At 47.1% G+C, this 24617-nt stretch overlaps 1 protein-coding gene across 1 annotated transcript in view; it reads right to left on the bottom strand.

The window, feature by feature from the left end:
* The window catches only part of LOC111154975 (kalirin), a 288438-nt gene that overhangs the window by 175337 nt on the left and 88484 nt on the right, over nucleotides 1-24617 (bottom strand). The window contains exons 7-9 of the mRNA XM_022514930.1: nucleotides 12352-12543; nucleotides 9199-9330; nucleotides 5830-6060 (exon numbers count right to left, since the gene is read on the bottom strand). Coding sequence (XP_022370638.1) covers nucleotides 5830-6060; nucleotides 9199-9330; nucleotides 12352-12543 — 555 coding nt within the window. The remainder of the gene's footprint in view (nucleotides 1-5829; nucleotides 6061-9198; nucleotides 9331-12351; nucleotides 12544-24617) is intronic.

Below are 24617 nucleotides of genomic sequence, written 5' to 3'. Positions count from 1 at the left end.
TGCATTTGAATTCTCACTCAGTTATGTGACCTTAGGCAAGTTTCTTTAACCTTTCTATGCCTCAATTTTCTCACCAGTAAGATAGGAGCCAAACTATCACCTGCCTCCCAGGGAAGATTAAATAAGAAAAAGCAAGTGAAGAGATTAAATGTTCAATCATAGGTACTCAGAAAGATGATGAATCCTGAGCTTTGAACCACACAATCTTTTATAGGCACGTTTAATTCCAGTAACAAAATCTCAGGGTTGGAATCCAACCCTCTCTCTGATATTTGGATCCTCTCTGCCACATACCCAATAAGCAAGCAGTTGGCATTTCAAATTTTGCAGGTGGTTCTCCCTTGTGTGTGTTCCCTGATCTCTCTGGACTACACCCAGAGCACTCTCCTTCTTTGCTTTAATCCTTTCTTATAAAAAGGGTTCATCTCTAGACCCATCATCATTCTGGTCACTTTTTTCTAACTAATCATTCCATGTGCAACCCAAAGCGCTCATCTTTTATTATGCAAAGCTGTCAGTTGGATCATACAATGTCCAGACTGGTTTAGTATGATTAAGGGGGCACAGTCACTGGAGCTAGTAAAAGACTGAATCTCTGCAGTTTGAAAAAATTACTCTCAAACCCTTTTTACATATTCTTTGTCAGGCAGGAGCTGACATAGTAAAACCTATAATTCTCCATGTGAGGCTCCAGAAAAACTGATAGAAACAGGGGAGATTCATTTGTAGACCAGGAACTATGGACTTTAATATTAATACAGTCATTCAGAAGGGAAAGTCATTGAGCCTGAGAGATTCTGCCATCACTGCCCCTTCCTAGCTCACCTGACTGGACTGCTTATAAGGCATTGTTTTTAAGGAAGGGCCTTGGAGCCTCAAACATCACTGTCCTATCCATACCACCAAGACCACTCCTCACCCTTCCTGCCTTACCTCCCCCCACTGCTCTGCCAAGAGTGGGCATCCAGTTAGACTCTCCCTTCCCTGTCCCCTGGCTGTCGCTTAGCCCTCTGCTTCCTGGCCTTCCCTGGGAACACCAACTCTATTTCCTCTGCCTGAGCTCCAAGAACCACTGCCATCCCACTCCAACCAAAAGGATCATTCCCTGCTTTGACTCTACTGGCCCATTGTTATTTTGCTTCTTTGGCTCTGAACCCGGACAGCCGTATGCCATTCATTCATCCTTCAGTGCATATGTCTTCTCTCAAGTGAGGGACCTAACTCCCAGCACAGGGCCTTGCATACAGGAGGTGTACTAAAACATTTCATCAGTTTGTTCTTGTAAAAAACAGAGGGAGAAGATAAAGAGAGGAAGGCAAAACAAGATGGCCTGCAGAGAGTATTCAAAAAACCGTTACTCTGGCTAGGGAAAAAATGGAATGGAAACCGTATCTGTAAGAAAGATCAAGAATCTACCTACTCCTTCTTCTTCTCAGTACGAAGTCACGTTATCTGGGCTGGGAAGCGGTCCCTCACATTCTGGGAACACACAGGAGTTAGGGGAAGATAAGAGACAGAAGTGGAGATAGGCTGATGTTGTCATGGGGTGCCTGTTTGGCTCTTGCTTGGTGCTAACCCATTCTAAATAGGAAAAACAATAGCACTGAAAATTATTCCACTAGTGATACAAAAGCAGGTGTGCCCCATCCACATTTTCTGCTGCTCCATGAACCCCAGTTCCAGTTTGATCCTTAGAAACTGATTTCCTCTGCCTTTAAGCCCAGCAGGGAAGAGAAACCTGAGCACATCTGTTGGGATTGAATCAAGGGAGAGCAGCCACAAGGGTGATGTGCCAGGCCAATTCTGACCGCAGAGGTTTCAATGGTATCTCTTTGTCACTCGTGTCTATCCTTGGTTTTCATCTTCTTGCTTTACTCTGCTTTGGGCCCTTAATGGGCAAAATATTCCTACTTGGGCAAAAACCATGCCCGGAATTGGCTACGCGGCAAGCAGGCAGGCAGGCAGAGGCCACCTCACTGTCCTGCCCTCTCCCTCAACCAGCTGGCATTCCTGTCTCTTTGTCTTCTGTCCCTCCCTCTCCTTCCTCTTTATCTTTCTCCTCCCATCCCAAGGATGTCAGTTTCTCTGCTCTCCATCTTCAAATCTCTCTCCCTTCCTTCCTCTGTCCCCGTTGGCTATCTGTCTCCCTCCTTTCCCTGTTTTGGGCTATGTGCACGTGTCGGTCTGTCTTTCCCCTCTCTATGGAAGCATGAATGTGTGCTTCCCGTCTCCCTCCCTGCTCTCCTTCTCTGTCTACCTGGTTCCTCTCTTGTGTGTCTTTTCTCTAGACTACCTGGACTGGGAGCCAGAAGACTCAGTTTCCAGTCCGGGCACTACATTAATGAGCTGCATGGTCGCGGCCATGTTATTTCACATCTCTAGACCTCAAGTTCTTCCATCACAGTGTAGGTTAGATTAGATGGTCTTTCAGGTCTCTGACAGCTCTGAGGTTTGATCACTGAATGAAACAGAACTTGGCAGACCCCCAAAGCAATCACTATTTTCCAAACAGGAGAACCATGCTGGGGTCCCAACAGCACGAGCACCAGGGGGCGCCCAAGTCCCACTCAGAGGATGGGGATGCTGAACCAGACCACACTAATGGAGGCCTCCCTTTGTGCTATGCCGCCAGGGTGCTGAGCCTTGTCCTGGTCTCTCATTCAGTCCACTGGGATAGGTACTATGATCATTCCAGAAGCACCAGAGGTGGAATCCCTTGCCCAGTCCTGCAGCCAAGACTTGATAACAGGATTTATGCCCAGGGGTCTGACCACAGAGCCAGTGTTCCTGGGCAGAATCCTGTATTCCAGCCACAGACGATCGCTCACCAGCTCTCCACTGAGGCTGCTGAGTCAACACCTCTGGACCCTGAATGTGCTCAAGAATCTTGGGCCCAGACCATACAGATTAGTCGATTCTCTCCTCCCTCCAGACCCCAACTCTGACTTCTTGTGCCTCGGCCTACAACTGTTCCATCACTACTCTACCGCCCTGCATACTGATGGCACATTCTGCTTGAACTGTTCTTTATAGTTTCACATGCGGATGTCTTGTTCTAACAAACCAGGCATCTTGCCAGAGCGTCACACAGTGCGGTTCCAGGCCCAGGGCAGAAGACAGAGCTTTCTGAAGAACTGATGAGCGCCAGCAGACTTCGTGAGCCCTGAGGCCGTGTCCCTGTGTCCTCCACCTTGTCTGTAAATACCTGGGAGCCGCGAGACGCTCCCATCAGCATCCCTGCAGGCAGACTGCAACCACACATGAGCAATTACCACACAGGCCATGCGGGAAGGGTGTCAATGGTGTCCACCCCACAGATACAGGAACTGGGGGTCTTCTGATCATAATTCCAGCTCAAGTCAGCAAATATAAAGAGAATCCCAGCTTCATGGCAGATAGAGTCAAGAGTTGGGAGGTGCACAGAGAAGCAGCAGCCATGGTTTCTACTCTTCAGGAGACAGAGAATCAATGAGATGAAACATGCAAAATAAAAATGATAAATATATAATGTTTCAGTCAGGAGTTGGAGTCAGGAGAGCCAAGTCCAAGTCTTTCACCCTAACTGTTGAGTGCCTCACGTCCCGAAGACCTCTGACGCACCAGCTCAGACACCTGCTGGGCACCAATGACTGACTAGGAATAAGCCAAGCACTGGAGACCCTCCAGTGGATTCAGCAACCCTTGCTTCTCCACACTCACCTGTGCTCCTCTGGGCCAGTGTCACTGACACAGGGAGTGGGAGCCTGTGTGGGACAACGGGGGAATGAAGTTATGTTCCAGAAGTGAGAGTCACACATCCAGAAGAGAACAATGGAATTACCATCCTAGGGATGAACCCATCACATCTGAACCCATCACATCAACCTCATAACCTTCTACTTGCTTTTCCTCAGTGCCAACAATATGATCGGTATGGTGGAGATGAATTGATAGCATCTCAATTTCAGAAATACTCTCATTTTTTAATTAACATACAATGTGTTATTTGCCCCAGGGTACAGGTCTGTGATTCATCAGGCTTACACACTTCACAGCACTCACCATAGCATATACCCTCCTCAATGTCCACCACCCAGGAAATACTCTCATTTATAAGAGCATGACATAGAATGGCCCCAGGTGTAGCTTTTACTATTTTTTCTTCCTAGCTTCTGTGTGTATGTCGTGGTGGCCACAGAAAAGTCTGGATGTCACCTTCCTGCTGGGGAGGCCTTTTGCCCACCCCTCTTGCAGCCCCTCTGCCCTCTCTCCAGTGCCCACCCTGGGGCAACAGCCACAGAACCAGTGGGAAGGCAAGGAGCACACCAAGGACACGGTACAACCTGCAGCCGGGTTCCCTCCATGAGTCACTCCGTATTCCCTAAAATAGTCACAGGCCCGTGTGTGCCTCCAGAGGCTGGCACCTCACTCCGTCTCAATCACAGATGGACTCCGTGCTCCCCTCTGCCCTGGGATGATGTATTTATCTGGAGAGTTCCAGATGGCACGAGTAGGCAACTGATTCATTTGCTTGTCCATTCCTGGCAGGCCCCACAAGGGTTTGGGAGCTGAGGCCAGCACATAAATGCCCTTATGTGCCCTGAGCCTCTCTCCTGAGGCTCAGGTGTTGCCTCTGATGACTCAGTCACTTGCCCCAGCCTGGGGCAGCAGGGGTGCCTGCAACAAAGCTGGGCAGCCCAAGACTTAGAAACGCTCCTGAAGGTCTGTGTACTCCCAGGACTGGTCGCCCAGTGAATCCCTTCCCAGAGGGTGTCACAGCCAGTGACAGGATGCCCTGCTCTCCCTCCCCCCTCCCTCTGTCTCAGGGCACCCAGCACTGGGGCCCCTCCCAACAGCAGCTGCGAAGGGGACCACACTTCAAAGACATGTCCCGCTGGCTCTTATGTTCCCTGTGTATTTCAATACACTTTTTGATTACAACTGGCCGAGTCCACAGAGGGTAGAGGAGTGTGAAATGTTACTTTATATGTACAAACTTGAAATTATGTGCTGGCCACAATAAGGTCTGACAGCTTGAGTGCCCCCACCCTTGCCTGTCACAGTGAAATCAGCGGGGAGGTGATGTTAGGTCCCAGCTTCAGTCTCTGGCTCCCAACCAGCTCCCCATGCCTCAGAATACCCATACCAGAGCAAAGCTCCCAGGGGTCCCCAAAGAGACAGAGAAAGTACGAGGGGAAAAGAATGGGCTATTTCATTCAAAAGGGTATATTCGTGGCAAGGCTTTCCTTTCATGGTTAAAACATAACCATTTCTTTATCATTCATGGTAAAGGGAAAAGCTATGACTGGTGTAATAATGCAAAAAGACAGATTAAGCCAGAAATAACCTCTAATCATTAAGAGCCCATGTTTTCAATCTTGTTTGCCAAGTAAGACCTGGCCGAAGAATCCCCTGAAGGTCCTGTACCCCAACCACACCCCAGCTTCAGCAGACCACAAGTATCCTTGATGGAGAAGTGAGCTCATTGTGCGTGGTCCAACTCTGACAGTGCTCAAATACCACCCTCCTGCACCCCTACCCTGGACTCATCTAGAAAGCTCCTGCCCGAGTGAGGGTCAAACTCTCCCACAAAGAAAACCAGCTATGCAACCAGACGGAAGTGCTTTGTCTCCCCTTCCCCACCCCAGAGAGGTCACCGGCCCATGGGAGAGGGGCTCCTTAGGCAGGAAGTCCAGAGGGTACCGTGTGGGGTAGGGTGGGGGCCAGCTGGGGCTGAATGGCCCCCTTCCCCCAGGCAGCAGGGGTTCCCAGACCTGATCCCCCCAGGTCAGAGCCTTAGGGTCAGGGCCTCAGGCTGTCTGCCTGCCAGGGGTGGGGGGGGGGCATTACCTGCTGCACGTCCTGTTGGAAGACACAGAGCTGCAGCCGCTGGTGGAGCCGCACCTTGCGGTGCTGCCAGATGCTCTCGAGCCGCCGCTGGTGGTGCAGCACCTCATGCACCACATCCAGCACCTGGTGCACCGCCTTGGAGTAGTTGGCAGTGGCTGTGAGGGACTCAGAGTTCCCGGGGCTCAGGGGCCGCTGCAGCACATCCAGCAGGGCTTTGCCATCCTGGCTGACCTGCAAGAGGGAGAGGTCAAATTGAGAGAAGCTAGGAGCGGGCAGGGACCCAGGGCGATGGGGAGGGTCAGCTGGCTGGGGGGCTCCCTCACGGGAACCCAGAATCCCAGGACACTGGAGGCATGCACCAGCCAGAGAGGCCCAGTGCTCAGCCCGCAGCCTGGGGGAGGGCAGAGCACCAGAATCCTGGGATAGGGACTGCTCAGTCAGTGTCTTTCCCCACCCTTGCACTGGGCAGGGACTCCCTCTGTCTTGATCCTCCATCCCCAGCACTCAGAACAGAGCCTGGGCCATCGCACGCACGTGGTACATCTTTTGACTGAACTTCAGTTCAGAAATGAAGCAAAATATAAGTTAATGCCATAAACCTCTCTCCCTCTTTCTTCCTCATCTCCTTGACCTAGCTCTGAACATCTTAATGTGTGACTGGAGGCAAGTTACTTAACTTCTCTGGGCCTCAGTTTCCTGAAGGGTTAGAAATAGGGAAAATAGGGATAGAATGGGGACAACCTCATGGAGTTGTGGTGAGGACTGAGCGAGTTAACACAGGGAGTGTTCAGAACAGGGCCAGGTAGGGAGGACTGGCTCCTAATTCTGTTTTCACCATCAGCATCTTTATCAGCTCCATTTCTCTCTCCTGTCTTCCTGATTTCCTCCTCATTTTCTTTTATATTTACCCTTCTTTTGCTCTCCTTCTATACAACTTCTTTGATTTCTGCTGAGAGTGGTAATATCCCCGTCTTTCCAGAATATGCAGGGTTAAGGGAGGGACCCTAAGACTACAGACCCAATACTCATGCTCATACGCTTCCCAACATCCACCCTCAGTGCTGAGACCTGTGGGGCTGACAGCCCCTGTCATTCCTTATTGGAATCTGGGTACAATAACAGGCACCCGTATTTCTGGAAAGAGGCATCATCTGATCAACACCTGTGGCTCTCCAGTGCTGGCCGAGGACACAGTAGACCATACATCTTTTCAGTTTAAACCAGTGGTGACCAGGGACTGTAAGGCCCTAAATTGATTTGGTTAATGATTAAATCAAAGTTGGTTTGGAGTTGAAACGGTCTTTCCCTTCTAGCAAGGTGGGGAAGTAAGCGTGCTCCTACCTCCTGCCTTATAATGATGAATGAGGAGCTGTTTGCTGGGCTCCAGCCTCCCTCCGCCCCACCCTCATGTCTGATGATAGCTTGCTGAGGGTTCGGCAACACACAGGCATCTGTTACCCCCTGTTCATGGGGCAACAGAAACGGTGTGGGGCTGGGAGGGCAGGTGACTAAGAGGAACACTAGGCCGAGAGTACTGTAGTTGAGACAGGAGAGGAAGCCTGGCTAGAAGCATACAGCTTGCTACATGACCACCTCTACCCACATGCCAGCCTCCAGAAATGCACTGCCAGGGGAGGCGAAGTGCAAGGGCTTCATCAGTGATACAAAGGTAACACCCTCCAGAGATGTTAGTAAGACAAACAGCCTGTGGCCAAACCCAGGAGAGCTCTACTCAGGGAACTCCAAGCAGATGGGCTCTTTGGCACCGTGCTATGTCCAGGTCCAGAGTGGTTAGAGATGAAGGCCAAGTCCTAAAATCCAAGTCAACAGAGCTCTAGCTCTCTGCCTCAGTCTGCAAGTGCAGGGACAGGGAGGCAGGGACAGCCCACTGACCTCTGACGTGGGCTTGGAGGGAGTGTCTGTGTCCCCCAGTGCTGGGGCCTGAGAAAACACGGGGAGAAATACTGTGTCACTCTCTGACACAAACGCCGCCCCCGCCAAGTGTGAAACATGTAAGCCTGATATGAATCTCACTTGTACGCTCTATGTTCATATCTTATGAGGAGTAAATTTAGAGATTCTTGACCCACAGTTCTTTTCTAAGAGAAAGCCTTGGGCCATTTGGATCAAAGCTGATGAGATCAGATCTGTCCCACAAGTCTTCCCCATTGCCTCCTCTAATACCAAAACACGATACCATTGTTTTTTCAGCACTAATTACTGTCAGGCATGGGGCCACCGACATTACATGGGCACTATCTTTGTAACTCTTCAAACTATAGGCAAGTGTTATCACCCTTATTTCACAGAAGAAAGTGAGATTTAGAGTACCTAGGTAACTTGCCTAAAGTCACGCCGATAAGCAGGGGGTTAAAAGTCAAACTTCGCTTTGACTGTGGCAAAAACCTTTACTCTCACCCAGAAGCCCTTGGTTCTTTGACTTCAGCATGCGTGCGTCAGATTTCCCCGGGGTAACATTAACTAAAATATAGATTCCAGGTCCTACTTCTTCACATTCTGACGCAGTCTGAGGCGGAGCACAGGAACAAGTCTGAGGCAGGTGGTCCCAGAAACCACTTGGAGAAACACAGCTCCAACTCTCCTTGCCATATAGGCCCGATGTGAATTCACTTTCCCCTCCTCATTCAGTTTCCTTAATTAGCCCATCTCTTTATGGCCCTCAGCCTCTCCCCGAGAATTCACGCCAGTTAGTCAACTCACTCACTTGTGTATGTCCACAAAGATGCACCCATATGCCCCCTTCTTTTTCCTTGGAAAGCAAAAGACCCCCCCCCCCACACCCTGCCTTCTTAACTTGAACCACGCACCCAGCCTTAGATTTTTCAGTGAAATAGTCTTTTAACTTGTCCTTCACTTCCGTGGCAGCTTCTCACTCCTGCAAACACTTCTCTCCACCCCATGGTGAGTTCTCCTCTGTACTTTCTGGTGAGAAAATGGGTATTCGTTGACAAGCCTCTTCATTAAAGGGGTGGCAGGCCTGGCGTGTATACAACCGCCCACCAGCCAGAAAGCACCCTGAGGAGCACAGCCTTGCTTCCTCATATTTGTGTCCCAGGGTAGAGAGTCTGATCTTCATGCAAGAGTGAGGGAGGTATACATGCGTGCACATACACACACAGGCCCGTGTGCGGCAGGTGGAGCCCACTGAAGGCTGCATTGTCTCTGTTTCCTGGCTGGAGATCTCATTATTCATAGCTCAAGGATCTTAAAGATGTCTCCGAGGGGAGAGAGATGATGTCTTTCTTCTTGGTCCTACCCAGGCTATTACACAAGGTACAGGTCAATGCTCTTGTCGTTAACCCACATCCACACACCCCACGAGCCCCGCGTGTCCTGCAAGGTCCTCACCTCTGTGTAGGCCTGGGTCACCTGCTCATACAAGGATTGGTGGTGGTGGATGGCCAGCTCCAGGTCCTGCATCTCGGAGGGCAGGCCCCCCTCACTGCACATCTTGCACCAGGCGTCCACTCCCGACAGGAACTGGAAGGACATAGCAGCTGCGTCAGTGCGGGAGTGCTAGGGGCAGGCGATGGACCTTGGGAAGAAGCATCAGGACCTCTGGGAGCCTCAGAGGCCAATGCAGAGGGTGGAGTCTTTCTCTTTAATTCTACAAACATCAACCCCACGAAAGAAGCCGGACATGGCACCTTTGTAGGAAGTGTGGTTTCCACAAACAAGGATGACTGTTGTGAAACCGTTGGGGTGCGAGCCACCTGTGTGTTCAACAGGCTGTATCCACACACTGACTACAATGTGTGGGGTCAGCTCACTATCTTACACGTACACCTCAGAGCTTCTCATCCTGTGCACACTCACACGGGAGAGGCTGCGTGCCAGGTAAAATGGGATGCTTCTCCACGTGGACAATGGGTTGTGAGGAGGAATAGAGAACAGCTCCTACAAAGCCATCAGGTACCCCAGGGAACTTGCAGAGGCCATTCCCACAGGGGATGGAGATGAATGCTCCCCGAGCTCCCCACTGTTGGGTCAGTATGCTTCGGGCTGCGGGAGGGGAGGGGCAGCTGAGGGGGACAGACGGCGCCATGACAATGGCGGCACTGGTTCCTGGGATGTGATATAGAGATACAGATCTCGACAGAAAGCAAATTATTTAAAAATTAAAATTAACAACTGTGGAACACCCTGGGTCTCCATGCACAAAAGGTGAGCTAACTGAAACCACTCAGATTTATTGGGAGGAAAAACACACCTCTAAAATGCAGATAATTCTTCACCCAACAGTCTGGAATGGTTCTGTCTGTGATTCCTCTCGCCTGGGTGCACAGCTCCATTTAAATTAATTGCCTAAATATCTTTCTATCTCGTTGCCCAGAACAGCCCATATGAGGACAATAAAGAGCTGCCTAAATGAACGCATAATAACCTTGAAAAAATAGCCTCAAATCTGTTGTTTGGTGTGTGTTTGTTTTTTCTCCCCCAGCTAAAAGGAAGCATGGTTTATGAGTTTCCCTGGAGGACCGGTACTACCTGAGGAAATTGCATTAAAAAATAGATACAAATAAAATTGCTTCTGATCCAAAGCAGTCTAAGCCAGGCAACATCAGCTAGACACTGACTCCGCCCATCACTCCCGGGTCGGGCATCGAGCTTTCCGCAACCCCTGGAGTTCTAGTCCGGTGTCCATCAGCTCGCAGGCCCTGGCCTGGTGGCTGTCCTGGGTAGTTTTTCATTCTGGATGTTCTTATCCCATTAGGCCAGCCCTTAATAATTCTGGAAGCGTGCTGGGTGCCATCCAGCCTCGGACTGCATATGCTTGCTAACATCTCAGCAGCTTCTTTGCTCCTCCAATAACCATTTCATGGAGGAACCTGAAAGCAACTTGACGTTCGTCTGTCAACCATGGCAGAAGCACCTCTCCAAGGCCCTTCGGATTTCTCTGTAATACTCTAACAGAGTATTCTAAGAATCCTACAGCAGACCACACAAAATGGTCAGCTCAAGGAGAGAAAGGCAGGGATACAGCAAGGGAAGCACTGAGTCTCCCTTGCCAATCTGGACAAACTTTGAACAAAATGTGCAAGTGGTAGGGTTGAAGAGAGAGCTGGAGATTTGACATGAACGCTCTCCTGGGCCTGGACACGAACCAGTCATGATCAGTCATTACCACCATGATCCTTAAAAAAAAAAAAAAGAAAAAAGGTCTAGATTCCTTTCAATGTGTGGGGCTGCCCCTGACTTATGACACAAGTATTTCAGTCTTTGGGAAGGTCTCAGGATTTCTCCTTCACCTCACACAGGTGAGGGAAATATAAACATACCAGGATAATATGTTGCATAAATACAGTAGTAATGTCTAGCATTTAAAAAGCACAATAAGCACCTTACATGTTTCGTCTCTATTCTTATATTAGCGCTGTGAGATTTATGATTATCTTGCATTAGAGATGAGAAAACAAGCCAAAAATGGTGAGGTGACTTGCCTAAGAGTTAATGATTGGAAGCTACATGTGCCTGGCCGCAGAGCTTAGACTCTTTCAATTATCCCATGCTGCCTTCTGGGTTAGGTGGGCCCAACGCAGGGAGAGATTTAAGGTATTACCTCATCTAGGCCTCTCCACCATCTGTATGCTACCCAAATGTCATACAAAGAAAGAAATTTAGAGGTTAAAACCACAAGCTTTAATGTTAGACACATCTCAGGTGAAATCCCAGCTGTTCATGAATTGTGTGATTTTCACAGTGGTGTGTTAGTAAATGTTTAATCACCAGCATATGTGTGTGTGTGTGTGTGTGAACACACACAGAACATAAGTAATAATAAAATGTAGTAAAGTAACCAAGAGTGATGAGTTTTGAGTCTCTATTACCTTTGTTTTTAATATATTTACCGTAAATTTATACAATTTAGTTTTAAGTAATGGCTATGTTTAATAACCGGTTCACAAATTTCCAGAACATTTGACATTTGGCTCCCCGTAGGCTGCTTAGAGCCAGCTCCAACACACCACCGGTTCCTGGGTAGGTCATTAATCTCTCTGAGCTGCCATGCTCTTCTCTGTGAAATGGGTGAGTAATGTCACTGACCAACGCAAGTAAGTAAATAGAAACGAATACTTATTATTTTTATCCACTGTGTAATTATTACATTATCACTATCCATAGCAAATGCTTCATGTAAGATTAATTTCCCCCTGCTCTCAGCACTCAGTGATCAGTATCTAGATTCACCCCTTCTGTCTACGCTCTGGGAATGTGGTGAACACACACGCACACATGCACACACACAACCATAAACCACCAAACAGAATGTAAACAGCTCTAAGTCCCTTCTTGTTGGGATGTTAAGCAAAGCCACCTGGAGTGACCGATGTGTCCTTGTGTACACAGGAGCGAGGAAGGTGGTAGAACACAGGTTACCGCTGCAATGACTCAGCAGGGTCTTGACTGTTTCCGGGAGAGAGGAGGGGCTCTCTACACAGACAGCGCTTGTGCTCCCACCCTTCCAACCAACAGCCTCCACAGCCTCTCCCTTGGCCTCACCTGCTCAGCCTTCTGGTGGAACACTGCAGACATGGCGAGGATGGTGCTTCGTTCATCCAAGGCAGCCGCGAAGCTCTTCCACTCCTGGTCCAGCTGGGTGGAAATCTGCTTGATTTGCTGTGAGGCATAATGACCGGCCTCAGAGAGGCGGGAAGCCACGGACATGATGCGGTTGATGTTGACATAGGCGTTCTGGGAAGCAGAGGAGGGGGAGTTAGTGGGGCGAGCTAGAACGACACCCACTGAGCGCTTTCAGGGGTGGGTGAGTATTTGGGGAAGGAGGCTACTCAGAACAGAAAGTCCATCCATCAGTCAAGATTTAAACGAAGAGAGCAAATGAAGAGAGCATATTGGAAGAACATTCTTCCAATAATAATTATTATTGGGTAGGTATGCTATGTTATGTGCTCTGTATGTACTAGATCCTTTTAAATTTTACATCCTGGGCACCTGGGGTGGCCCAGTTGGTTAAGCATCCAATTCTCGATTTTGGCTCAGGTCATGATCTCAGAGGGTCCCAGGATCAAGCCCTACAATGGGCTCTACACTCCACGGGGAGTCTGCTTCAGATTCTCTCTCCCTCTCCCTCTGCTCTTCCCCTGCCTCTATCTCTCCTTCTAAAATATATAAATAAATCTTTTAAGAAAAAACAAACAAAAAAGAATATTCTTCCATGCTAAAAATCCACATCTGAAACTAACGATGTACTGTATGTTGGCTAATGGAATTTAAATTAAATTTAAAAACAAACCAAAATGGTGGAACCTTTTCTTATCCTTACTAGACTTTGAGATATTCCCCTACCTAACTCCAACAAGGCATCTGTGGGTTATCCCCAAAAAGCATTTGTAAGGCTCTCCTGGCCCTGCTGACTTCTCTCATCATGTGTTTTGTTTACAATCGTTCCCATCTTTGATTGCCAATTAAAAATTCATGACCATGTGTGCTGTTTCCTACCAGGCCAACAGAAAACCCTCCAGGAAGGAACAAGGCAAAAGAAAAACCCCACAAACATAAGACAGCAGCAAGCATGATCATTTTTAACTGCTACCTCTTATTAATTGTCTGAGGTGTCAAAACAATCAAGTAATATTATGGCATCCACAGGGAGATTTTCTGAATCACACAATGTCTGCCTGAAGAAGGACTAGGGCGGCGAGTTGCTTGTGCACCTTTGTTCTTTGTTGCAAATCTTCTCCACTGACAAGAAATATTCTTCAGCAATGGTGTTTTCTCCTGGTTCTATTATGAGCTCAGGAGTAGTTCATTAATATCGGGTAAGTGAAGGTTCTTTATTTTCCTTCCCCTCCTCCTTCATGTGCCCTATTCATCTTAACTGTCCCTGTCCTCAAGCCCTCCATCCCAAACCTGAGCCAAGTTGATAAGGTCTCTGTTCATTTAAAAGGTCTCTGTAGAAGTTTAAAAGGTTAAGTGTAGTGCTCAAACACAAATTCATCCTGATGTCTAATGATCCCCATGTGTAATCTCTTTCTTTAGTCTGGCCTAAGACGTTTCTGATGCAGTACATTTCCTTAACAGAACCAGAATATTACTCTTGTTATTTGAAATAACTATCCTTCAAAGATTGAGGAATCATTATCAGCCTTGTTTTACGAGTTAGGACACAGATTCTACTTAAAATTAAGCTCTATTTATAGAACTGACAGAAAAACCAACTCTGTACTTGGAAAAAAAAGAGAGAGACAGAGAGGAAAAAAAGTACTGATTTTAATAGTTTTGTCTTCTAAGGGAATGACATTTGGATTCCCCCAAATTTCCTGCTTGTGTACTTGTCTTAGTTTGGGTTGCCTCCAAAGCAGACCTTGAGACAAGAATTTGGGTTGGATGACTTATTTGGCAGTGACTGCAGAAAGCAAGGTGAGGGAGAGGGCAAGTCAAAGAAAAAAAGGAAAGAAAATGAATAAAGGATGTATTTATTAATGGGTTAATTCTACAAGAAATTAGAGTTATCCCTCCTGAAATCTTTTTAAGCAACTGTGTAGAACAAGTTCAGGCTGTCTCACTGGGAGGTGAGGTCTATTTGGGGAATTTATGCACCAAGTCTGATTGCTCATGGTTGAGGGTTCTTTGGAGTAACTCCATTTCCAGACTGACCTACACACAGGCCAAGCACATCTCCCAGGTCAGAGAGTGACCATGGGCAGAAAAATACAGGAAGCTATCAGTTTCTATGGGAGCCACCTGCCTTTGACCTTCAGGGCTGGCTGAGGAGATGCAGGTATGACATTGACAGTGTGTCATAGAGCTGTCCTTCCAAACTGGATTCAAATCCTGAAAACCTTCTTCCCCACCCCAATGTATCCAGATTTATCTAGTGTTATTGGGTTTTCCTGTCCTGGGAAAATCTTTGTGTGCTTTGGCCAGATGGAAAGCAAGGAAAGTAACAAGAGCTGCGCACCAGCTTCTCCCAGGGTCCCTCCTGGACATCTTATGGATGCCCAGCCCATTGCCATCACTGCCTCTTTACATTCGCTCCCCACAGAGAACAGAGGGAGGCACACTTCTGCTCACTTATAGGAAGAACCTTCTAGCTCTTAGAAGTGTCTAACTGTGGCGGCCTCTGGAGGCTGTTAACACTTTGTCACTCATTCAAATATTTATGGAGAGTTGGCCAGGCTCAGTGATGGGGGCTGTGGGAGATCAAAGAGGAATGAGGCAGGATTCCTGCCCTCAGGGGCTCACAGCTGAAACAAGAGAAGTCCTCAAATAACTGCAATTTAGAGCAAAATGAAGTAAGTGTTTCTACAGAGGCGGAGGCAGCTCGCTGCAGGGGTGCTGAGGAAAGGGCTCAGAACCACCAGCGGTGATGTTGGGAAGGGGCTTCCTGCACAGAAGGGGGTGGTGAGGCTGGCCCTCCTCCAAGGCCCCCTTCAACCCTGAAGCCTGTGATCACAAATGAAAGCGAAAAACAAACAAACAAACAAACAAAAGACCACAGCTTACATTTCACATTCTAGAGACTAGCACAGTAAATGCCTTTTTGTTTCCTTATCAGTGGGCAGAGAAATGTCTTACTAAAACTAACAAATGATTATGCTTCACAAAAGAAGTAGAGGGAGTAGTCCTCACAACAGAGGGATAAATAGAATGTTGACTCATGAATCTGCTCATTCTTCTTCCCTATAGCCCTTTTTCAAAATACCAAAATACTGCAGGCAAGTCATGTGGCCCAGGTTCATCATCATCACCTTCTTCATCTTCCTTCGGCCTAGAATCTGAGACACATGCATAGCTAGATTCTAAACAGCAGCCAAAAACCAAAAGAAAGGAGAGGAATGGTAGAGAAGGTCTCCAATGACTTAAAAGGAAAGAGCGAGGTTAAAGAGCTGGGTTAAGAGCGAATAAACAGGGGTGCTTAGTCATTATGCATAAATGACATGTCATGGCCTTTGGTCAGCCCATCCCTGTGGTTCTTCTGTGTCACTGTTTAGGCATCCATTAAGGAGCATTTGGAGTCATGTTTGTCCTGGAGACGTGGCCAACAGGAATAGATATTTTCATTCTTTACGACCTCTCCATTCCCTACCAGGTGCCTCCTCCACGCCCTCCAATCTGGCCCTGCTATGCTTCCTTGTCAGCCTAAAATGTCCTTCCATCTGCAGAGCTGTCCATCATCAGGGGCATCAAAGTCACTTGGCCAGGAGCTGGGACACAAGAGTTCTTCTGGTCTAGCTCTAACACTCACCTAACATGTCACCTGCCTCCCCCATGCCTCAGGTTCTTTATCCTTAAAAGGACGGTCTTGGACTAAGTAATCTTAGACATTCTATTTGAATAAGCAGGATCAGTTTCAGAAGGAATGTAGAAAGAACTTAGCAGGTCACAGTTTTCTTCTTTCTTATTTATTTATTTATTTATTTATTTAAGAGAAAGAGAGGGAGTGGCGGAGGGGCAGAGTGAGGGAGAGAGAATTCTAAGCAGGTTCCATTTCTATCTCAGAACCAGACATGGGGCTCTATCCTACAACCGCGAGATCGCAACTTGACCCTAAACCTAGAACAGGAGGCCCAACCGACTGAGCCACCCTGCTGCCCCTCTTCTGTCTTATCTTCAGTGCTGAATAAGGGAATACTGACTAAATCTTTTCTCCTCCTCAAGCCCTCTTCTATGGAGAAGGAAAGGCATAAACTGAAGAAATAAGGGTAACTCAAAGATTTCAAGTGTCCATGTGCAACAGAGAAGTTTTAAACCAAAAAGCAACATGATCTGATTTATGCTTTTAAAAGACTGCTCTGGGGGTGCCCAGGTGGATCATTTGGTTAAGTGTCTGCCTTCAGCTCATGTCATGATCCTGGGGTCCTGGGATCAAGTCCTGCATCGGGCTCCCTGCTCAGTGAGGAGTCTGCTTCTCTCTCTGTATTTGTGCTCTCTCTCTCTCTCTCTCTCTCTCTCTCTGTGTCAAATAAATAAATACAATCTTTAAAAATGAAAGATTGTTCTGTGTGCTCAAGGTTCAGCAAGGAGAGGTCTGCAAAGGGTGAGACAGAGACTAGTACTGCCTACAGCCTTGGCAGTCCACATGTCTCAGCCCTTCTTTCTGGTTCTGCTCTCTGGCCTGTCATGTGTGGGCCACGGCAGCAGCTGGGCTCCCTCCCGAGTTCTTCAGCCTCCAGGGCACCAAGGACCTGATGCTCCCATCCCTGTCTCCTCGTCAGCCCCTTCCCCTTCCCCTTAGCCTAGACTAACCAGTATCTGGTTTAACTGGTCAGAAGTGAGTAATGTTACTAATAATTCTGGCTTCATGAGTATTTTCTTAAGCCCTTACCTCAAAACTGCTTAATTAATTTAAATCCTGCATATATATGCAGTGCAATTAATGTTATCAGTATTCACGTTATCGTGTAGTCCAAGATGTAAACAGGATCTACTCAGTGAAATGCAATGCACGTGTAGCACCAACTAGGGCATGACCCACCCCGTCCTGCCCGCTTCCCTGCCAAGGCCTCTCCTCTCACTGTCACTTTGGTCACAAATGGAAAATATAACTAAATTGCGGCAAAATCTCACTAACTCAAGCCCTCTATACTTACATCCTGCCTCCTTTTGTTGCCTAAATTCTGTTTCCCTGTTTCATTCTTGCAGTCATTAATTGGATGTCACAGGATGGATGGCCCTTCTCCCAAGGCCTTGCTCCCTGCTGTGAATAACTGAAATCAGCGAAGCAAGTGGTCACCCTCCTGGAATAACCAGTAGGCAGAATCCTGATGAAAGTTTTCGGTCCTGCCAAAATGTTCTCACTTTGAACCTGGCTCCTGGCTGCCCTCACTGGCTACAAAACAGGCAAAGTTGCTTGCAAGATAATCATAACTCTCCATTTAAAAACCCAGCTAAACTTTCTCCCTAAATGAAGTTTCTTTCGCAGTACACTCTGAAAGAGATACTGGTTCTTCTAGAAATAATCATTTGATAAAAGCTATCATTTTGGTAATCTTAAACCCTGGGCCAGGGGTTGATGGCAAGAGCAGATCGTTGTGTATAATTGGAATCCCATTGACTTCACTCTTAAAAGGAGGGGTGAATTTTACACCTTGGTCATAAGTCCCCATGTCGAAACAGAAACTCTCTCCCATGGGTTACATGAGATGACATAAAGCATCTAGTCTGTTGTCTGACATAGAACGGGTAACTCAAAGAGTGACATCTCGTTTCTCTCATCCGGTTCTGGTATGAACTCACCAAATTAAGTGTGAACCAAATCCAAGTATTAGTAAAAAGCATAACAAACAGGAAAATCTATCAACTATTCCAACAAGAGGCAGATACTTCAACAACCCCAAGTCCCATTGTATTTCACAGAGAACATGCCACAGTGTCCCCTCCTGTCCCTGGGGAGGAGTCTCTTTCCACAGGAGCCTGCTGTGTGTGTCCAGCCCTACAGCAGGCAAAGCTGCTGTCATCGCTTGCTGGGTCACTACCCTGCACACCCCACAGCCTCTGCTGGCAGTGACCCTTTCCCTAGGGTTCAAGGGTCCAGGCCCTGAATTGTCCACAGGTCTTTCTTTCACCCAGAGAGATCAGAGATTCAGAACCAGCAAGCAACTCACTCTGTGAGCCATGCCCTTGCGACACACACAGTGTCCTTTTATACCTTAAGGTGCAAAAGCAGTGTCTTTGTCTCTTGGGATAGCCTTCTTAGGGCATCTCCACTACTTTGGCATACCCAGAGTACAGAAGTAGGCATGTCTTGTCCTCACAGAAGGCAACAGATGCTTTACCTCATCACTGACCCTGCTGTCAAAGGTGACAGAAGCTTCCTCCCCAGGCTAGGCCTGTGGCCCTTCACTTTGTCATCCAAGGGCAACGCTTCTCGTGTTCAGAGGCAGAGGGGAACAACCGAAGAGCAGTCTCATCTCTGGGAGGAGTGAGTTCTGCACATAGGGTTCTCAATTCCATTCCAGTGAATGGGCTGCAGCTTTTAAATTATTAGGAAAATGGAAGTTGTGATCCCTTAAGATCAACACAGGAGGTGAGGCACAACGGCCACATAGGGGCCACCTTCCTGAAAGGGGCTCAGTCCAGACACGTCCTAGAGGCCTTGACTCTCCAAATCCAAAAGTCAAGGGAGGGAAGTCAGGCAAACACCTGGCTGAGGGCCGAGGGCCGAGGTACTCTGCAAAATCACTTGGGTCAAATGCAAAACGAACGTTAAATCAAAATGCTAAACACAAAATATATAAATAGTAGGGCCTCAGCTGAGAATATACACATTACTAACATTATGTTCACCAGGAAAGCACACCCAAATGTTACTAGTTACTGAATGCTTACTTTGCACAGATATGCATGGTAGGAACCTTTTCTAGGTTCTTTTTGTCATCTCAGTTCTTTTATGTATAGAGAAATGTTTAAAAAAATTGGGGAATGTACATATTTTTTGTAATTGGGGGAAAATGTTCTAAAACTATACAGAGGAAATATACAGTATCTCATCCCCCAGCTCTTCTTTTCACCACTGATGTTATTACATCAAAGCATCAGCTATCTATGGGCGTTGGAACAAAGAGGAATTTATATCCAACCTTTTATCTTTATCAAACTCGTACTTTCTATTGAGACACAAAGGTTGTTTCTAGTTTGGGGCTTTTTTCCTCTACAAATAATAGTAGGGATTGTAGAATATTTTTAATTTTAATAGATTTGGTATTTTAAATATTTTTTAGTTTCACAAATTATTTTAATGTATCTTTAATGAGTCTGGTCAGGTTGCTTTCCATGAAAGCTGTATTTACTAGCTGTATTTACTACTCCATCTCTTTTTACCTTAATAAAGCTTGTTTTTTTTTTTTTAAAAGTACGGCACAATTTACTACCAGTGAAATAGGTAAGTTTTAATGAACAAATACTGCTTTAATAAGAAAAAGAATATAAACATACTTCATTTAAAGTTTTTTAGAAGCCAAAATCATAGAACAGTCTCATTTTGGAGTTGGAGAAAAACAACAACAACAATAAACCCAGACATTTCTTGAATCTACCCAGGAGGCGTTTGAAACTTTGTAAAGTCAATTAGGGGGTATGTTCCAAGTCACTGAAAGAGAGGCTGATGGGGAGTAGACCCTGGGCTCCTGATTCTTAGTCTGCATGACCCCTCTGCTTATAGCTATATTTTTCTCATGCCCTGAAGCTTATACTAATTTAAGTTTTTGTTTGTCACACTCAGAGAGAGCCATAAGAAAAATACTTGGAGATCTGCCCACACAGCTTTCAGAGGCTTCGTGAGTAGCGTTCAGTATCAGTAAGAAGATAGATCGTGCCAGAGCAATGGAAAAAGCTGAGCCTCACCTCCTCTTTCCAGCTTAATGACACCATATGTATTGCTTCCATCTTTGTTCGTATCAAACCCACTTTGGGTCCTGATGCTGTTAAAGCATCAGTTTATGATTAATTAGTTTAACATTACCATGTAAATCTGCTGATCCCACCTCGAAACATATGGCCACTGGGATAGTAACATCTGGAATAAGAACTGTCCATGCTTGAAACTCTACTACAATGGCTTGGAGATGTGACGGGCTCTAAATGAAACCTCCAACTTCTGCCTCCCACAAACCACAGGGTGCCGTCAAGGGGGCCAAATAGGGCAGTTGATGGATTACTATCTGGTCAGGTCTGGCCAGACAGTAGGTCAAACCATGTGGAAGCCATCTGTCACTGTCAGGTGGAGAGAGGAAAGAAGTTGGAGCAGCCCTGGAGCTCAGCAAAGATAACATTGGCCTGTGAATCCCTCTGTCCCTCTCGCCTGGCTTGCTGTAGCAATGTTTCCTCCAGCAATTGCTTCACAAACCATTAAGCAACCATGAAAACAAGTGCCTGGCCATATGTCCAAGGACCAAGGAGACCCAGGAGCAGATTTCAGTCAAAGAGAAACCAGTCTCCCTCTCCTTTCTCAGCCCCAAGTGAAACTTCCTCAGAGGGGTGAGTGTTTTTGTAGGAGGCAGCGTTGTGGGATTCACATGCTAGGGAGGAATGGGTATGGCTGGAATCAGATCTGGGACACCACTGGGTAAAAGTGGCTGGGATCAATGTAGCTCTTCTGGGTTAGAATATAGTAATTTCAGGCTGCCTTTAAGACTGAAATCAGAGAGGGGCACCTGGGTGGCTCAGTGGGTTAAAGCCTCTGCCTTCGGCTCAGGTCATGATCCCGGGGTCCTGGGATCGAGCCCCACATCGGGCTCTCTGCTCTGCAGGGAGCCTGCTTCTCCCTCTCTCTCTGCCTGCCTCTCTGCCTACTTGTGATCTCTGTCAAATAAATAAATAAATTCTTTAAAAAAAAACAAAACACTGAAGTCAGAGGCTATAACACTTCATGGAAATATACTTACCAGTATTTTCTCCCCCAGATCTTTCTTGAGTAGGCCTGGCTATTCAGAGCTCAATGTGTGCATTGGCACAACCTGGGAGCTGGTTAAAAATGCAGAATCTCAAGCTCCTTCCCAACTTTTTGATGAGAATCTGCATTTTAATGAGACTGTCCCAAGTGATATGCATGCACATAAAAGTTTGAGAAGCTCTGTAGACAAGAACTCTGAGAACAAGGAGAACTGTTTCTTCTAGCACTCCTGACCCTGACGATAGTACTTGAACATTTGCCAAGCACAACATTCTGCCAAATGCTTTGCTTAAAATGCAAGATCACATCTCATCCTTATAACACCCCTGGCAAAGGTACTATCATTATCTCCCCCATTTACAGACACAGTGGTAAGGCTCTGAGAAATTGAAACAACTTGCCCATGGTCATACAACCAGGCAGGAAACCAACAGCAACAATTAGCACCTCGTGCCCATGCTCTTTCCACCATGCTGTTTTACTTTGCCATGGGTGTGAAAGCAGCTGGGCTGACCAAGGCTGTTCCTAAAGGGAGAGAGGAGATGATGAAGAGAGTTTCTCCCAAAGATTCAAAGACTTGCATCTCAGAGGAGCAGGGCTCCTGGAGAGAGAATTCAATAAAAATTTTCACATCTCTGAAGCCTCCCCTGTGGGGCCCTTGACTTGTCCAAGAACTTCCAAGAATAGCCCAACTTTAAAATGGGCAGGAGTCTCTTGTCCTCTCCCTCCCTGGAGCAATAATCTGCACTTGAAAACCCAAGGCCAGTCACCCTGAAGAACAGGTCCCTGTCTCTGCAGAACCTCTGGAAAGCTCAGGATTAAGGCCACTCTTTGTTCCTTTAATTGATGTCTTGCTTTATTGCTGGAGTGTTTTTTTTTTTAAGATTTTATTTATTTATTTGACAGACAGAGATCACAAGGAGGCAGAGAGGCAGGCAGAGAGAGAGAGGGGGAAGCAGGCTCTCCACTGAGCAGAGAGCCCGATGCGGGGCTCGATCCCAGGACCCGGGGATCATGACCTGAGCCAAAAGCAGAGGCTTAACCCACTGAGCCACCCAGGCGCCCCTATTGCTGGAGTTTTTATCTGCTGTCTTATTCAACTATTCATTCAACAATGCAAGACACTGTGCAAACAGGGAATAAGACAGACAAAATTCCTATGCACATGGAGCTTACATTTCAGAAGAGTCAGAGCTTACATTTCATTAATAACTATTTCTTAATACTTATTAACAAATTAATATTTACTATATCTTTCTTATTTCAATTCTGTATAAATTATAGCTGAGAAAAGTGTAGTATGTGATGGGTCTGGGAAGTCAAGGCAGGCTGACTCTTGAAGTCAGGGGTGAGACCTGAGCTCATTCCTGAATGAAGTGAGAGAGTGAACATGTGGCTGGGGGCAGGAAGAAGCTCCAAGGCAGAGGGGACAGTGGGGGCAAAGACCACAAGGCAAGAATGCCCTTGGCAGGTTCAAGAAATGGCAAGAAGCCCAGGCTGACTGGAGCATATGAGCAGGAGGTAGAGGCTGGGATTTGAGAGGAAACGGGACCAGACCATGTAGAGCCTTGTAAGCCATGGTAGAGGACATCAGCTTGTATCCTAAGAAGGCTGGGAAGACATTAAAGCATTTTTGAGTAGAGGAGTGACACAATATGATGTATCTTACTCTTGGCAGGAACATCAGGTAGTTGTATCGAGAATGGACCATAAGAGAACAAAGGTAGAAGCATGGAAACCAGGTAGGAACAACAGCAATAGCCCAGGCAGGACTGATGGCAGCCTGGGCCAGGGTGGTGGCCATGGGGGTGGTGACAAGTGACCAGATTCTGGATAAATGTTGAGGGTAGAGCCAAAAGAACTTACTGATGGAAAGCTTTTTGCTCTTGCTCATTTGTGGGCCTCCAGTTGTATCAGGCACTCCAACCTCTGCTTTTTTTAATGTTCCCTTCCCATATGCCTACCTGGTCCTGACCTCTCAGTTCTCAAAGTCGCCTGTATGTCCTTGATCAATCTCTATCCCTTTTCTGGTACTCCTGACCGGCTACCACCCATGCCCGAGAATGGCATATATATGCAATGTTACTGCGGCACATTATTATCAATATTTTATATTTGTGTCATGGTTTACAGTTTAAGCCCTTCTGTGTACACTATCTCATCTGACGTGCTAGGTTTCATAGACCATTTGATGCTTTTCATTTGGCTCCAGGAGACCTCAAAGAAGAGGCATGAGTCAGCTTTGGCTGAATTTCAGACAAATTAACTCCTTGGCAGCTGCAGACCTGTCAGAGAGCAGGCAGTGGCTGCATGTGAAAATTTATACTTATAAGAGTGTGTGGGTAAACTGAATCACAAGGCTCAAGGCATGCACACCACGAGGGCCCAGCAAATAACCCAAGGGCAAGGAACATGCTGACAGAAGGCCCCAGAGAACAGTGGACTGAAGCCAGAAAAGAGGTGCCAGGGCTGCGGACAGAGAATCAGGAGTGAGGAGGAAGAGGGAAGCCTGGGGCCTGGAGGGGGTATATGATTAAGAGAGAAGGTTGAACCAGGCCTGTGCCAGCCACAAGTCAGAAATTGGAGTGGTCAGTCAGGCCCTGCGGATCAGCTCAGAGCAGGCTTTCAGAAGGGACCCAATTGGCAGGCATTGGGTGGGAAGAGCCAGCACTGTGCATCAGGAAAGGCCGAGAAAGCCTCAGCTGCAGGCAGCCAAGGCGCTTCCCTAGGTTTTTTGTTGAACTGAAGCCAATCCCCCAAACGTAGCTGATTTGAGACCGGTGGGCAAAGGCAAATGGGGCACCTAGAAAGGTTGGGGTAGGGAGCTAGGAGCAGCGAGTAAGGACAGCTACTCCTTTTCTTGGGATCCTCCTGACTTTGAAGGGAAATCCCCACCTCCAGTTCCAGAAGCTCATCATCCAGTAGTTTTCGAGTTTGACCCCTGTCTATTGTCAGTTGCTTTTTCTCTTCACCTAGAGCCAGTGATTCTCAATCTGGTTCCCAACCTTGTACCTATTTCCTGGGCTCCACCCCAGCACAGTTAAATCTGAATCTAGGTTGGTGAGGCCCAGATGGGGCAGCTAGGGTGAGGACTGCCACCTTAGCCACGTGCATCGGTTGCCCCAGGGCCCCCCTACAGACCGTCTTCCTCTCACCTTAGGACAAGTTTAATGCTGACAATGGTGCCAAGAGCAAGGATTCATAAATGGATACTGAGCAGATCAGAAAATAAAATCTAATCCTCCTACTGAGTTGGAAAAAAAGCAAAATTCCACCCATGTGGCTATTTGTGGAGATATAAACACTGCATCCTGTTCAACTTGATTTGTAAGAATAGGTCTGGCTGGTGATATGTGCAATATTTTACAAGTAGAGGTTTCCTCAGAAGGCCTGCCTTAGGAATCCCAGTGTTGAC

The sequence above is a fragment of the Enhydra lutris genome, unplaced genomic scaffold, assembly GCF_002288905.1.
Source record: "Enhydra lutris kenyoni isolate GAN:26980312 unplaced genomic scaffold, ASM228890v2 scaffoldscaffold39, whole genome shotgun sequence".
NCBI classification, from domain to species: Eukaryota; Metazoa; Chordata; class Mammalia; order Carnivora; family Mustelidae; genus Enhydra; species Enhydra lutris.
This window is presented reverse-complemented; position numbering and strand designations above follow the sequence as displayed.